The following is a 16,871-nucleotide window of genomic DNA, read 5'->3' as shown; positions in this document are numbered from 1 at the left end:
TCCTCCTGCTGTTTGACTACAGCGAGAGCACGTTTGGCCTTTGTTTATGTATTGAATAGCTAATGGGTACCAAGCAGTCAGCTAGGATGTGCTTAGATAATCCTTTTCTTCCAAAAATCACGCGGAGGAGGGAAATAGAACACTAAGATCATTGCAGATCCTACCTCCAGTGGCATCTCACATCATCTGCTACAAGATGGAGTTGCATGTACGGTGTGCATTGATTATATGAGAACACGTATGTTCCCTTTTAAATAGTATTTCTTACCATGTAAGCATTTATGCTTCCAGGACACTGCAGGTTGTGTTTCCCATTAACCTCTGGTTTTTGAGCTTCCCCAGTAGAGATGACAGGCCAACTTCAGCCTTGATTTCAATGAATTTGGTGGCGGTTTTGCTCTGGAATTGAAATCCATCTCAGAGCTTCCTCCTTCAAAGCCAGGGCGTTCTGAGACCAAAATCTGTATTTAGGTCAGCTCCCTCTGTTCATTTTAGGGTATTTTGGAGCCAAATGAATGGCAACGTTTTTTAAAGAAAGGAAAATGAGCCAGGACAGACTGAGGTTTGGTAATGAGCATTGAAGTGGCATGAAAGTGACTGGTATTCTGCAAATGACCCCTGTTTAGCAGCTTTTTGGAGCTGTGTGCAATGGGAGAGAGCTAGTAGAATTCCAGCTTTTAATGGGGGCTTCTTTTTTCAGGTCAGAAATTCTTTGTAATACAGAGCTGGTGCTTCAGAGCCTTATGTTAGCAAAACTGACACTAGGGAGTAATATCATTGGCTTTCATGCGCCTATTTACTGTAATAAGGATTACCAATATAAGTAAAACTTGCAGGTTTGGGCCTATAAAATTAAAAGAAAAGCCTTTTCACACCCTGAAACTGCATCAAAATTCAATTTCACCAGGAAAAAAAATACCCTTCTGATCTAGTCCCTGGAATGTGACATTTCATGGGTGTAATAAGGTTACAAACAGATTATAAATTGAAACCCTATAAATCCTTATTGTACTGTACCAAAGCTTCTGCTTTGCATAATACTCTTATTCCTGACTGTTCTTTGTTTTACAAGCTCAAAACTATTCATTCCCTTTCATAATAGAGACCAGGGAGCCAAAAACACCGTGCAAAATCCAAAGGTAATTATCTGAGTCAAAGGACCTGAATGCCAGAGTTCACAAACTTCTGAACTTTTCTAATTGCCGTTGTTTGCACAGTGAGACCTCCCTCTTCCTTTAAACATGTTGTAAGTATTGCACATTGTTTCTGCCAAATGATAATGATAAAAAATCCCAGTGTAGATTTAGTTCCTGTTTTGTATTTGTATAGTTCTGCCTACGTGTCCATAGCAGATGACTGATCAGTTTTCAAATCATAACTGGAGCGAGCGAGTGAGGGCATTTGAATCTGGCTCTGTGTGGTCAGGATTACAAATGCTGTGAATCTCCTTACCTGACAGCACTGCTGGTTTCCGCTGTTGGCCTCTTACTTGTGCTGATTTAATGTCTAGCAAGTGTCTTCTTCCAGACCAGCCTTCCAGTATTTGGGGCACATTTATAAGTCTGCTAAAATACCACCCCTCTGCAAAAAGCAATTGAGCAGCTCACCTAGGAGCTAAAGAAGTTACCCACATTAGCAGATGATGTCACAGGCTCAATTCTTCTAGGCTTTACCTGAAGGTGAGCATCCTCAGAGGGGTTGAATGAGAATGAGATGGCTTTGCAGGGGAGCTCTCAGAGGCCACTTGGAGCACCAGAGCAATGAGGGAAAACAGTGCAAAGAGGGTTTTGATTGTAGGAGGAGCAGAGGGAGTAGGAAAGGAGTGACAGGGTAAGAGAGCTGGGCAGACGAGTATGGAGGGACACAGTTGTGCAGTGACCTGAGGGTGATCACAAGATACTTGACAGGTGAGCCAGTGGAGTGACAGAGAGAGGCAAACGATCAAGTCACCATCCTGGGCAAGCTTTGTCAGACGCTGCAGTGAGCCTGGGCTGGGGAGGCAGTGAGGAAGGGGGTTTTACGCCCATGAGAAAGGCCAGTTTTAGAGGATGCTCTCACTGATAAAGGCTAGCGGTCTGGAGGGCAAGGAGCAAGCTCATTTTCAGGGACAAAGAGAAAAAGTGTCCTATGGAGAATTTCTTTGAAAGAGCATCCATGGTGCCTGAGTGTCCACACGGCGGGAGGTAAAGGGAGGTGCTATTGTGAACTGATTGAACCAGCCTTGAAGTTTTTGTATCAAATGGAAACCTGTGTCACACACTCAATTTTCATTTCCCTCTTGGCTGCGTAGCTTTAACCAAATAACTCACAGTCTGTAACGTTTACAGAAAGATTTGGCCAAGAATTACTTTAATGCATTGAGTTTTGTCCCATTACTTCTTTCTCTTTCAGGAAAGAAGAGTGCACATTAACCTCATTGTACTCTTCCGATGTCATTTCACAGCGCAGGGCATCTGTACACTTTTGGGACAGGCGTGTGTAGTATGAATGGACTAGAGATCTGCACTTGAAACATAAACTCCTGCAGATTACATGTTGTATGTTGTCCAGCACATCTGCTCTGTTCCTGCGCTCTGCACCCCATCACAACTTTTAAGAAATGGCAATAAAGTTTCAGAAAGAGAAAAAGAGCAGTCATCTTTTATAGGCAGTGCACATCTGTTTGCCATGGCGATGCCGCATAATTGTGAACATAAGTGATTCTATTTGGTTTTCTGATTGTTTTCAGGACTTTAGAAAAGATGGGGATTATCTTCTTTGTGTTCCAGTATGAACTACTGAGTTTCTGTACAGCTGGCTTTTTCTGTGAGCTACTTACAGAGTAGATACAGATTTCATCCCTGTGCTGTGATCACATATAAACTCTGGAAGGATTTTGTCTAGTACCTTAATGGAAATAATCGCATTCGCTGAGAAATGCAGCCATCTAGTGGCACAGCTAGCAAGTCGTGATAGTACAGCAACGGTGAGGTCTCTGAGGCAGGCTTTCCCCAAGAGTCCGGGAGGATGAGTCAGGGCACTCTTGCTGAAATTCCAGCCTTCATAAACCTTTGAAAGCCCAGGTGTAGGTGCTTTTGTTGTTTTCTGAAGCTGTGCAAAAAATTCAAACAGTTAAACCTTGAAAAAACAAACCAGTCTTGAGGCTGGCCCTGATTCTGCTCAGAAACACAATCAGCGAGAATTAAGTCCGTATTTAAATACTCTGCTGAACTGGATCTTAATGAAGGGAACAGAGCGAGCTACTTTTCTGGAACAGTAAAGGTACACAGCCCCAGCCTGTCTCTGGATACACTGATGCAGATGACACTGACTACAGCAAGACACATGCATGCATGTCAACAGGCCTGGGGCAGGTGTCTCTGCCAGAGACTTTCAGGCAGAGCCGTACTTGGCAATGGCAAAAGCTGGCTTGATGGATGCTTCTGTGCTCAGAGTTTTTAGTTACTGCAGTGTGTAGGGTGTTGTTTCTGCTGCCACAACTTGTACGCTAACCCAATACATTTACTGAAAGAAAATACGGTGAATTGAAAGTTTTGGTGGAAATGTGGTTTAGCAGTTCTGTTGATTTTTCAGGTTGGAGGACGTGTTTTTAAAGGTCTGATTTTGTAAACGTTGTTTGTGTTGAGTGGCACTTAAGTAAGGCTTCCCTGATCCGGGAAAGCATTACTCAGTGTGAATCACGCAAGTGGTGCTGTGCATGAGATTATCCAGGATCCATTTAACAGCCTGTATCCCTGAGGCCTGATCCAAAGCCTGTTGGCATCAGTAGAAACAAATTCATGGGCCTTAGTGGACTTCCAATGAGTTCTATAATTTGAACCCCGTGATCACTTTGGAGCGCAATCTTCTTGCTCTTTTAGTACCGCAGGATCCTGTTTCACACCTGAGCCTCTGGTGCCGTTGCAATGCGAAGTTACAGTAAGGCTGACGACGATGTTACATTTCTGTTAAGTTGTCATCTCTCTTCTACCCGAACAGCATATCAACAATGACCATATACACGGTGAGAAGAAAGAGTTTGTGTGCCGATGGCTGGACTGTTCCCGGGAACAGAAACCATTCAAAGCCCAGTATATGCTGGTAGTCCACATGAGGAGACATACAGGGGAAAAGCCACACAAATGCACTGTGAGTAAAGGGGGCTGAGCTCCAGGCTTGGACGGGGGAGCTGGGGCTGTGCCGGGAACAGAGCAGCGCAGGTGCTGCATTCCCTGATCCCTTGTCCGTCGGACATTTGTTGAAGAGACTACCAAGTCTGCTTCATTATCCAGCTCACCCAGATGACAAGAGCTTTAGGAGAGGGGATTCATTGGATAATTTGGCCCACTTCCTCAAGTTTAAAGTGCAAAGAAGCCCCAAAAGGCATTATTAAACAGGGCTCAGCTTGCTTAATTATTTAAAAGCACTTTCTCTTACAGAGCTACATCTGGGTATTATTGCTGGCCACCAGCCTCCTAATGACTTTGCAATGGATTTCTGTCTAGACGAAGTACACAAATACTATGCTCTCCTGTAAGAGAAGATTTACATAATGCTGGAAGCATTTTAACTTGAGCTGTGATGGGGTTTGCCTGGGTAAAATTAAAATCCAACAAATCAAAATTACTTTGGGCAAGGTTATGAAGGCTTGGAAAGTTTCTAAACTTTTATAGGTCAGCTTTTACTGTTTCCTGCAAGTCCAAAGATTAAAATTAATCCAGACTTACTTCTTGCCTGCAGTTTGAAGGTTGTACAAAGGCCTACTCCAGGCTAGAAAACTTGAAAACGCACTTGAGATCTCACACTGGAGAGAAACCATATGTGTGTGAACACGAAGGCTGCAACAAAGCTTTCTCCAACGCATCCGACAGGGCCAAGCACCAAAACAGGACTCATTCCAACGAGGTAAGTAAGCATAGCTTCAAAAAAATAATAAAATCCAGAGTCGAACAGAGTTAAAATGTGATCATAGCAATTTATTACAGAGGGCAGGCACAGAAACCCTCAGCAACCTGAAAAGGATAAGTTCTAGATGGGTCTTACGAGCACAGTCATTCCAGTGTCATATGGACCTAAAGAGGCTGTGGGTCATTTTATTAAGTGTAACAGAGGTTTGAAGGAGGGGTCTAATGGAAACACGCACGTTAACCAGGGACAGATCCGAGCTGAAACGCTGGGATAATTTTTCCCTCCGGAGCTGGAGGGGCTGGTCCAGCGCCCGGAGCGCGTCCCCTTGCCTGGGTCGGTGGTGACACCTGGCGGCTGCCGAGCCGCAGCTCCCGCGGCGTCTTGCAGCGTCCTTTTGGCTGCTGCAGACAGCTATAGGGACGTGTCCAGGGTTTGGAAAATTTGGGTTGCCCTGTAAGTCCTGAGTTATGCCTTTTCCTTCCTCTCTGGGCTATGTCACTCTTCTTTCTATCCTGAACAGACCGCACAGAGTAGCGATGCAGTGGAGGGAATTTAATCTTTCTCAAGCAAACCAGCTTTGGTTTGCAATGACGGTAGTCACAGCCATCTCCCAAACTCTCAGTGTAACACCTCTTTATTATTGTGTTTCCCATTACTGCTGCCCCCTTTCAGGAGTCACACCATCTTCATGCCATGGCCCTGTTTTATTGTCCCATTTCAGGTTACACGGGGAGTCACATCATCTCAGTATCACATCTTGGGGGAGCCCTGTCTCTCCTCCTCGAGTTGTCTCTATACTCCTTCTAGCCTAAAGCCAAAAATACTGGAAGGGCGGGACATACCAGCATGCTGTGTGGTTTGGACACCGTAGCAGGTGTATACATTTCCACATGGCATGTATCCTTCTCTGTCTGTTAGGTCTGTCGCGGGCATTCACTAGGGCTGGCAGAATCTCCTGGGAGCATTCATCTTCTTCCAGTCCCCTGGTCCCTGCAGCATCTCTTGAGTCACAAGGGAAGCAGAGAGTGTTGCACATCTCTGAGTTCACCCCGTCCCTGCAGTGTGGGCTCTCAGCAGCCCAACAACTGCATTGAAGCCCAGAAGCAATTTTGTGAATTGTCACCACGGTAGAAAGAAGTTCATCAAAGTCTCGCCAATAGCTGACTGAGCTTTTGTTTCATTCACTGTGTGAACCAATCCATTTGTTGCCTAGTTGATAAGTAAAATCCTCACAAACTTGCAGACATGACCTGGACTCCCTGTTGTTTTAAGATCAGGATTTCATGTCTAACAGTAGGTCACCAAAAAAAAATGTGCATCATTTCTGTTGGTTGCAGCAGCAAAGTCAAATGAAAAATTTCCTTCGCCATTATTTTGCAATGAAATGGGCTAATACTCTTAGGCAGTGTATACTGATGTAGTGCCATGAATACTATGGAAGGCACAGACCCAATTCAGCACTTCCTTGCAGTGCCATTTTGGTTGTAAGTAGGTAACCTACAGACACGTTTAAAAGCAGCTGAGATATCTTGATACAGATCTGCCCTATACATATGTAGAAGAGAGCTAATTGATTTGTACTTCCATAGCATCTTGAGAAAGCCTGCCTCAGTGGCTCAGCATCAACTTTAAATTGCTAACAATTGACATTTTTGCTTCTATTCAAGTCAAGGGGAGTTTTTTTCCTGCTGATGTCAGTGGAAGCAGTCTTAGGCCTTAGATAGCCATTAGGAAGCTACATTTGTCAAAGGCTCCGCAGTGCCATGTGTAAGCAGACAGAGAACCCCTTTGAGAAACTCTGCATGAGGATCTCTTTTTTTTCCCTGAGGGCTAGTACAAGTAAGACTTAAAAAATTGTAGTTTCTTGGAAACAATTCCGTAATAAAAGTGAATGAATGATACTTTGTTTCCTGACGCAGTTAAAGTGTTTAGGAAGGGCTCAACTCCTCCTTTCTAATCCTCTCATCGTACAAGAACAAAGAAAATCTTCGTGAAATTATAAGACAGTAAATTTACTTCATTCTGCATTGCTTAGTGAACTAGAGAAATTCACAAAGGAAGGTTTTAAAGAAAATGAGTGATTAGTTATGCTAGTAGCAGTGATAGTACTAGTGCATATGTTGTTGCAACATGAAAATGTTTACGGAACTGAATCCTGTGCTTTGACATTATTCTGGTGATCTGAAGGGGCCAGGAAAAAAATTCTTCCTCAGATAATCCTGTCTGAACAAATGTCCCAACATGTTTTGAAGGGAGTTGTTTGCCTCTGACTGTCAAGGAGTAGGTACTGGGCATACTAGAAACCTGATATCAAATTGCTGAGGGTAATGGACAGGATAGAAAATTAGGCCGGTCTTCATAAATTGCCATAGCTCTGTTGACTCTGCTGCTATGATAAGTCAAAGCTGTGCCAGTTCATATCATGAGAGGCTCTGCCCTCTGTAAACTATGCAGCATTTATGGGTACCTTCAAAACCAAGGGGAATTAATAGGTTTGACTAGGTGCAGTCACTGTAGAGACCATAAATTAGATAACAAATTCACTGTGAAAAGCGTGTAACTGTAACAACAGCTGTGCTTCAAGGTCCCACATGGAATTAAATCTAATTTAAGTGTTTCTCCTGGCTTGGCAGAAACCATATGTTTGCAAGATACCAGGCTGCACAAAGCGCTACACAGACCCCAGTTCTCTCCGGAAACATGTGAAGACCGTGCATGGCCCGGAGGCACACGTCACCAAGAAGCAGCGGGGAGATATCCACCCGAGGCCTCCACCACCGAGAGACCCAGGCAGCCACTCTCAGACCCGGTCACCAGGCCATCAGACTCAGGGTGCAATTGGTGAGCAGAAGGACCTCAGCAACACTACCTCAAAGCGTGAAGAATGCCTCCAAGTGAAAGCGGTCAAGTCAGAAAAACCAATGGTATGCAATACACCGTGCTGCTCCCTTTGTCCTTTTTCTTCTTGCAACCGGCTAATAATCCCTTTATGAAATGCTCAAGCCCGTAAACTCTAGCTCACAAGGTTAGGTTTTGTGAGCTTTTCTTTTTCGTTTACATTGTAAAATGTTTTTAAAGCCTAAGAAATAGCAAATAGAAAGATTACATCTAGTCTGTGCAATATGCAGTAAGTGCAGTGTTGGCAACTCTCACAATAATTGTTTCTCTTAAAGCTCCATCTTTTGGAATCAGCATATTATGAGAAAATCACGGCTTTCATTTTTAAAAAGGCATTTTTTTCCACTCTCCTGTTTACAGAAGAAAGTTAGAGAATGTGAATCCTGCAGGCTCAAAACCAGAATGCGAAAAAAACTAAGTCCAAAAGACTAAAATGATGATACTGGTGATGATAATTTTTGGACAACCTGGGGAAACGATCAGATTTTAGGGGCTTGAGGTTGTCGGGTCATGGATCAAACTGAAGCAGGGTAAATTGACTTTCTTAAACAGCAGGAGGAGATCTTTTGTTAACATTTGATCTCTATTGTGACATGACCTCTTACATTAATCTGATTCTTAATTTAACTTGACCAAGTTAACTTAATTCCAGTTTAACTAAATTGAGCTGAATTAAGAGTCTCTGCAGGTCTTTTCACTGGTTTACCTCAATGTATTGCATTAAACCAGTATAGTCTTGAACATTGAAAGGACCTTATTCCATTTTTTGACGTGCTGTCTTAAATAAAGAAGTTCTTCTTTCGTTTGCCTGCATTTCCTGTGCCATCCATCCTCTCCACAAGGGTTAAAACTAGCAAAGGCAGTCACTCCATCCTCTTCCACATCTGGGCCTACGATTCATCTGGGCCCAACCCTTGGAGACTACAAATATGAGCCCTCCAAATTCTGCTCATATTGTTAATCATGCTGCAATTCAAAGTGATTACTCATTGAAATACGAGTTACTGCTGTATTGTGCCTAAGGCTTATGCCCAAACTGTGGAGTATTAATCCTGAATTCAGAAACTTCCAAGGGCCCAGAGTTAACTCCCGCTGAAGTCTAAAGGAGATCCTCTGCTGTCTTTGGTGATAACTACCTTAGATTACAAAGGAACAAAAACCCATTCCCCTCTCACTTAGCTAAGTAAATCTATAGCATTATTGAGGCATGTTGAGCATATACGGTTTTGACATGAATCAAATTTGCAGGAGAGGGGTATTAATGCTGATTGCTTACATAGTATTAAATACTGCTCACTGCAAAGTATCTTCTGAAAACAATTCTGTGTTTCCTGCTTTTCATTGCTTGTATGACTTAAGATATGTTTTCTGTTTTTCAACTAATCCAATGTCTTTTCTGTCTAATGCTCTTAAATGTCTTGTTCTAACTTCCTAAGGACAGTGGGTAATAAGGTGAGGGCATTTTAACTTTTCTGCTGTTTTTCTTATTGCAACATTATTTATGTCTTTATTTTAGCCTTCTGCCTGTTGTCCAATCATTCCTTTATTTAGTAATGTGCAATCCATCAAACTCATTCCCAAATGTAATGTGCTGTGAGCATTTTGCAACACTTGACATGTGAAAAATCTGGCTTATATTGGTGAAATGTCTTCAGAAATGTCTTTGTACCTTCTCCTCTAGATGAGACATCCATTTTTTTCTGTATTGCGCATCTAGAAATGTATGTTCCCCGTAATACAGTTCTTACTTCTGTAACCTACCTCACTGTGATCTTGACAGGTGGCTACAAGAACAGGCTTCTGACCATTAGTACTCTTCTTCCATATGGCATGGAGCTATTGTCCAGAAGCACAAACTCTCTTCTGTGTAATAACAGTTATTTCTATTCTTGTCACCAGATCTGCCATGGCCAGGATTTGGAAATGAACATGCTCAGTGTGGCCTCATAAATTCTAAGTATCATCGTTCAAGTTAGAAATAATAAAATAGTTATTGCATCTTAATGGACTCCTCAGGGGCACACGAAGCTACAGTATTGCCATGAATCTGTCTTCATTCACTGATGTTAAGAGTGAGAGCTGTCACTGCTACCTCAGAAATTCTACCCAGCATTCATCAGTAAAATGTGCAAAAAAATCACAGGCTGGCAGGAAAAAAAAATTTAAAAGCCCAAGAAAAACCCCGAAAGTGAAATACTTACATGAAACTGTTCTTGGGAGCAAAATGATACTGCATGCCTCACGGATTTGTGGTCACACTGGTACAACCTACATTAAGATATTACATCCAGAGACTTCTGTCCGTCTTGCTCTCTGTTTTGTCTGTCAGTCTATCTGTCTGAGTGTTTCAGTTTGTCAGAGAAATTTTCCCATTCTTTTACGAGAACTTCATGAGTATAAAAAATAAATCAAGCCCATGTTTCCCCACAGCAAGAGTTCTGCTGTAGCAGCAGGGAACACTGTCTGCTAAGAAAGAAGAAGCTATTGCGGTGGTTTATATCCCCGTAGATTAGCAGGCTGTACTGTGTACTTAAATTCTTAAATTTAAATTCTTAAATTCTAATGTAACAAAGGATTTGATTCAGTAGATCATTGCCTTCTTGATTCAGGGCAGAGATGGTGTAAGTTAGAGCGTCCTGCTAGGGTCACAGGACGTTGATAATATGATACAGTATTTTTGCACTGATGCTTTGTCCCTGTTTTATTACATGCCAACATTTCAGGCCAACCACTGCTCGTAACAATGAGCCTTAAGCTTGGAAAATACTTACATTCTTTAGCCACAAGTCTAATTAAAAAACCCCAAATTCCAGTGTTGTTGGAGCCTTGTTTGTTTGTTTGCTTGCTGCAAGCCTAGCAGTGTAAATTAGACCTCATAACGTGGCTGAGTTCTGATTTGGTTTATTGACCTGCAGTTTCAATTGGAAACAGCACATACCCAAAATAGAGTATCCATACATACATGCTCATGAATGACATGAAGTGATAGAAGCAATTATGGGAATAACTGAAATAAATGTCTCATGTAGATATAATGTATACTATCAGCAAGATATAAAGTGGATTTTAATCTTGAGTTTTGCAATGGCATTCATTGCAGTTAAAATCAATATTCTAGAAAGTCTCTTAATGAACGATCATCATCATCATTTAATGCTAAACTTTTCTTTACATTTGGTTTTCTTTGGCTCCGTTTAGACCCGCATTTGCTGCAAGTTCCTTGTTAACATTGTTTGCTTAATCCTCATGTTCTTTTGTTTCTTACTTTACTCCAACAGACATCTCAGCCAAGCCCTGGTGGTCAGTCTACATGCAGCAGCGAACAGTCCCCCATCAGCAACTATTCCAACAATGGGATCGAGCTTACTCTGACCAGTGGTGGTAGTGTAGGAGACCTCAGTGTCATCGATGAAACCCCAATCATGGACTCTACCATTTCCACAGCCACCACAGCACTTGGCTTACAGGCCAGGAGGAATATGACAGGGACCAAATGGATGGAGCAAGTGAAATTAGAAAGGTTGAAACAAGTTAATGGAATGCTTCCAAGACTGAACCCCGTTCCACCTTCCAAAGCCCCGACCTTGCCGCCTCTCATAGGAAATGGTGAGATACACATAGCGGGAGTGGTAACGCTTTCTGTCCGTAAATTCATTGCTTGCTAGCACAATTTTGCAACCCTTGCAAAACAGTAGTGCAGCTTATGAAACTCAGCAGCTGTGAGAATGGTTCGTAAATTGATCACTTTTTGTTCATCACCTCATTACAAGTCCTACTACCCACCCGGAGAGAAGTCAGATAGTCCCATGTTTTACAGAACAGGGGCCAGCAGGGGAACCATGTATCATGTTTGAAATATTCCCTACAGTTAAAGGTTTGGACCCAAGATCATCATAATCCTTCTTGTTTTGAGGCAAGGCAGATGAAATAAATACCTGCCAGTTTATTGTATGGAAGTCTTTCAGATGAGGCCTTAACAAGGGACCGTTGCATAGATGTGTTGGGCTGCCCTTTAAATAAACTGTTTCCACACATATAAGTAATCATATCTACAGATACTACTGCTACAAAGGGCAGATATCCATGAATGGGAGCAAGGCAAGATTGAACCCTGAAGATCCATAGTTGTTTTCGTACAAGGTGCTGTTCATTGCCAAAATGTACGTCCCTGCTGCCTCTAGATTGCCTACAGTGTGCCCGCAGGTTTCTGCACTCCACCCAGCAGTGACAGCCCAGGTTTTCTGAAACCCGTTCAATCGAAAGAAACTATGTAAATTAAGAAATTTATTCTATTTACTTAAAAACAAAACAAAACAAGGAAACCAGCAAAGATGTTTTGCAGTTGTTAGGACTTATTTCAAGAATATTTCAAGAAGTCTTAGAAATGACCTTGAATAGCCTCCAATTTGTATATTTTGCTATTCCACGCAAATGCCAGTTCAATTATATTTTGCCTATTAAAAGCTCCCTTACGAATGTGTCCTTCTGGCACATCAGCGAGTATAGCTGCACTGCAGGCCAGAGGACTACACCAGCTGATGACAGTTTGTGGCTATGGCTTATAAATTCTGTGCTGGGATTCACACTGAAATGTTACCCTTGAGTCTCTGAATTAGCTTTTAACCTAAGGACACAGTTTTTATCCCTACTTCTTTCAATAAAGACCACTGCTATGATTTGCTGTGATGATGCAGGCTTTTCCTCTGTACTCCCCTTACTTCTATACTGGATGTTTTCTGTACCACTTTCTGGGTGATGCCCGTTTGTTTAACTGTGAATTTTACCTCCAGGTACGCAGTCGAACAGCAGCTGCAGTGTAGGAGGATCTGTGACTATTCTGCCAAACAGGAACGAACTTTCAGGTACGGACATCACTGTGTTGAACATGCTGAACAGGAGGGACAGCAATACTAGCACAATCAGTTCAGCCTACTTGAGCAGCCGCAGGTCCTCTGGAATCTCACCTTGCTTCTCCAGCCGGAGGTCCAGCGACGCCTCCCAGGCAGAGGGAAGACCACAGAACGTGAGTGTTGCAGACTCCTATGACCCCATCTCGACGGATGCCTCCCGGCGCTCCAGTGAAGCGAGCCAGTGTGATGACCTGCCAAGTCTTCTCAGCCTCACCCCAGCCCAGCAATACAGGCTGAAAGCTAAATATGCAGCAGCTACTGGTGGACCCCCACCAACTCCACTGCCTAACATGGAGAGGATGAGCCTCAAAACAAGGATGGCACTCTTGGGTGACTGCAGGGAGTCCGGAGTATCTCCACTGCCTCCAGTGAATGCCCCTCGAAGATGTAGTGATGGTGGGGCAAATGGTTACGGCAGGAGGCATTTTCTGTCTCATGATGCTCTAGGAAATGGGACGAGAAGAGCCAGCGATCCGGTAAGAATGGCCTCCGACAACCTCTCTGTCCCTAGAGTCCAGCGTTTCAACAGTCTTAATAGCTTTAACCCTCCTGCTTTGCCTCCATCCATGGAAAAGCGCAACCTTGTTCTTCAGAACTATACCCGTTCTGAGGGTGGCGTCTTCCGTGGCTTCAGCTCCCCCTGTCCTCCGAGCATCAGCGAGAACGTTGCCCTGGAGGCTGCTACTATAGAAGCGGGTGGCAGTCTGAATGATGAGGATCTCCTGCCAGATGACGTGGTTCAGTATCTGAATTCCCAGAACCAGGGCATGTACGACCACTTGTTGAACAATGTCCTAGACAGCAACAAAATGCATCACAGCTCAGTGTTAGGAAACAACAACCCCAGCAACTTTGACCAAGCACCTCCACCAAGCAGTCAGCAGGCAGGCTCCGAGGCAACCAAGAGCGACTTGCCCATTCAGTGGAATGAAGTAAGCTCAGGAAGTTCTGACCTGTCTCCTTCGAAACTGAAATGCAGTCAGCGCTCAGCGGTGCAGCAGACTCGGGCCTTCGGACTGTATAACAATATGATGGTCCAGCAGCAGAACCTAGAGAGAAGCAACGTGGCCCAGCAGAATGGCTATCAGAACCTAGTGGAAAACAACGGTTCCTACAGTTTACAGCAAAACACGGTTCTTGGCAGCGGAGCTGGTAATTCTTTCAGCATGCAGCCCAATAAACCTTACAGTGAAAACATCGGCAGGCAAGCAATGATGTCTGGGGCAATGGACAATTCCTGTGGCGTGGCAGTTCAAGGGCAGAAGCTGAGAAGCAGCAACGTGCCAGTGAGTGGGAACCAGCAAAATTTCAGCCATCCCATGGCATCCAGTGATCAAGCCACCGGTATGGCAAATGGGATGCAGAACAGGAATATGATGGAACAGGAATATTTGCAAAACCAACCAGTCGGAGACAGCGTTCATTACCAGGGAGTCAATCAATCCGGTCAAATGATGCTAGGGCAGGTTAGTCCTACCTCACAAAGCAGCCTGTATCAAGGGCCACAGAGTTGTCCACCGGTGTCTCACAGCATTGGTAGCCAGCCTTCAGGTTTGTTCGTGGCCAAAAGTTACCAGCCGTGCTCTAATTACAGCGGCAACAGGCGGCAAAATGTGTTGAGATACAACCTGGCACAACAGCAAGGACACGTAAGTGATGGCAACCAGACGTACAGGGTAAACACCGTTAAGATGGAGATGCAAGGTCAATCACAGCAGTTCTGCTCTAACGTGCAGAATTACTCTGGTCAGTTATATGACCAAACCACGGGCTTTAGCCACCAAGCTATGAAAACAGGTTCGTTCTTTGGTTCGGAAGCTAACTGCCTGCTGCAGGGGACTGCGACTGCAAACTCATCTGAGCTTCTTTCCCCGGGGGCTAACCAAGTGTCAAGCACAGTTGACAACATTGACAGCAACAGCCTAGAGGGTGTGCAGATTGATTTTGATGCTATCATAGATGATGGGGACCATGTCAGCTTAATTTCGGGAGCCCTGAGCCCGAGTATCATTCAGAATCTCTCCCGCAATTCCTCACGCCTCACCACTCCCCGAGCGTCTCTTACATTCCCAGCTATGCCTGTAAGCACAACCAACATGGCTATTGGGGACATGAGCTCTTTGTTGACCTCACTTGCAGAAGAAAGCAAGTTTCTTGCTGTTATGCAATAGACATGAAAAAAAAAAACCCTTAGGAGATAATAGATGAAAAGAAAGACTCGTATTTTTTAGTTGTGTATGTATTTTAGCAATCTCATCTCACCTAAATGGGATGTGTTTCAAGTATATTCCTTTTATGGAATAAGGACTCTGAAAACCCTAAAGTGTTCTAGGGAGAAACTGTCTTCCATTTCAGTTTTGAATCAGTATTGCTACACCCATTCCCTCCCTCTCTCTCTTTTCTCTCTCTCTCCCCCTCTTTGAATGTCTGTATGCTTCCTTTTTCTTTTTTTTTAATTGTAAACCAATGTAAACGTGTGAAGTGCATGTTTTTGTTTTGTTTTGTTTTGTTTTAAAGAAAGGTCTGATGAAATGACTTTGCAATTTTCTGTTACTCGAAACTAGACCTTGTAAAACTGTTGCAATTTTTCCCCCTAAACGTATAGGCACAAAATAACCAGGCACAATGTAAAGTGAGCATACAGTGACGAAATCCTCTCTGGATGCATTCGATACATCGCACTGAGGTGGACAACCAATTTAGAAATGCACTGCCTTGTTTTGTTTTGTTTTGTTTTGTTTTGTTTGAAGTGCATGTTTTTGTTTTGTTTTGTTTTGTTTTAAAGAAAGGTCTGATGAAATGACTTTGCAATTTTCTGTTACTCGAAACTAGACCTTGTAAAACTGTTGCAATTTTTCCCCCTAAACGTATAGGCACAAAATAACCAGGCACAATGTAAAGTGAGCATACAGTGACGAAATCCTCTCTGGATGCATTCGATACATCGCACTGAGGTGGACAACCAATTTAGAAATGCACTGCCATGGTACCCCTAGGCTGTCATTTCAGAGTCATGGAGCACAAGAAATTAGGAGGTTCAAGCAAATAAGAAATGTAAAACCATCAGCCCTTTGATCCCGAGCAAATGTTTAAGGTTTTTGTAAGCACACACACAGATAGATGTCACTGCCTTGCATAATGATACTGGGATTGTGTCATGTCTAATCCATTTCAGAGGAAGGAGGGGAGCAGAAAGCTATTATTAGTCCACCTCTCATCTTTTGCAGTATTTGGTATTCTGGTTTTCAGCCTTCTTTTTTAAATGACTGGATAGTAAAATTATGTGCGTGTTTGGTGATTTGGGTAGTCTGTAATCCCTTCATGGCATACCACATTTGTGGAGAGACTATCAGGGTCTTATGGAGTATTTCATACAATGAAATAACAAAATTGCAGTATTCCATACTGGGGACTTTTTTTTTTTAAATGCAAGTAGTTGAGATGTAATTTGCTGAGCCACTGGTTCTTATTCGCAGTAACAATTCCTTTGCCAGGAGAACTGTCTTGTACTACATCCCTTTTAGCACATATACCTTCGTGGATGGATTGTATGTTTTAAAATAAGTAAATGCCCATTGACATAACACACAGTTACGGCTTCAAAAGCATCATGGTCATGGCATGTAAAACATGTAGAATGGCCCAGTTCTCAGACTAGCCAAATAAATCAAAGTGATTGCAAGCAATCTGATAATCTTAAATGTTTTTTCCACTGTATCCAGGATTTACAAAATTAAGAAATTTAAACTGCCATTAAAAATAGCAAAGAAACAAGTGGAACAACAAGTATGTCTGGTACCTAATCAAAACTCAAAAAGACCAATGCAACCTCTCTCTCGGGGACACCAACGTGCGTTTCATTTCAAAGCAAACCAGTGGGTCAATGCCCAGGCTCAGTTACACCAGCAAAAATTGGAACTAACACACTGTGGTCATGAAGCTACTCACTGGTAGAGGTGAATGGCATTTGCTCCATAAGCGCTAGCTCTTGTAGCATGCTTTTTGCTGTGCTGGGCTCCGTGTCTGCACCCCTGAACACACAGTGCTCCTGGGTAAACAGGTTGGGATGGGGAACAGTTACAAGACCAAGGTGTAAGTTCACCCACTCCTAGAAGCTGCGTGCAAGTCCAGCCCTTGCAGACTTCTCAGTTAAATCCCGATAGTAAAATGCTGCTA

The 16,871-nt window shown here is 43.2% G+C and overlaps 1 protein-coding gene across 3 annotated transcripts in view; it reads left to right on the top strand.

Moving 5' to 3' along the window:
* GLI3 (GLI family zinc finger 3) overlaps positions 1 to 14,871 on the top strand; it is a 195,946-nt gene extending 181,075 nt beyond the window's left edge. For 2 of the 3 annotated variants that reach the window (XM_009274832.2, XM_009274825.2), the window contains exons 10-14: positions 3,979 to 4,128; positions 4,720 to 4,884; positions 7,521 to 7,811; positions 11,064 to 11,391; positions 12,576 to 14,866. In XM_009274832.2, the coding sequence (XP_009273107.1) occupies positions 3,979 to 4,128; positions 4,720 to 4,884; positions 7,521 to 7,811; positions 11,064 to 11,391; positions 12,576 to 14,866 (3,225 nt within the window). Of the gene's footprint in view, positions 1 to 3,978; positions 4,129 to 4,719; positions 4,885 to 7,520; positions 7,812 to 11,063; positions 11,392 to 12,575 lie in introns of all 3 variants that reach the window. The other variant, XM_009274817.1, reaches the window with a different exon arrangement.
* Positions 14,872 to 16,871: the final 2,000 nt, after the last annotated feature.

Source organism: Aptenodytes forsteri, unplaced genomic scaffold, assembly GCF_000699145.1.
Source record: "Aptenodytes forsteri isolate BGI_AS27 unplaced genomic scaffold, ASM69914v1 Scaffold282, whole genome shotgun sequence".
NCBI lineage: Eukaryota > Metazoa > Chordata > Aves > Sphenisciformes > Spheniscidae > Aptenodytes > Aptenodytes forsteri.
The sequence above is the reverse complement of the archived record's forward strand: the minus strand, read 5'-3'. Positions and strand labels throughout refer to the sequence as shown.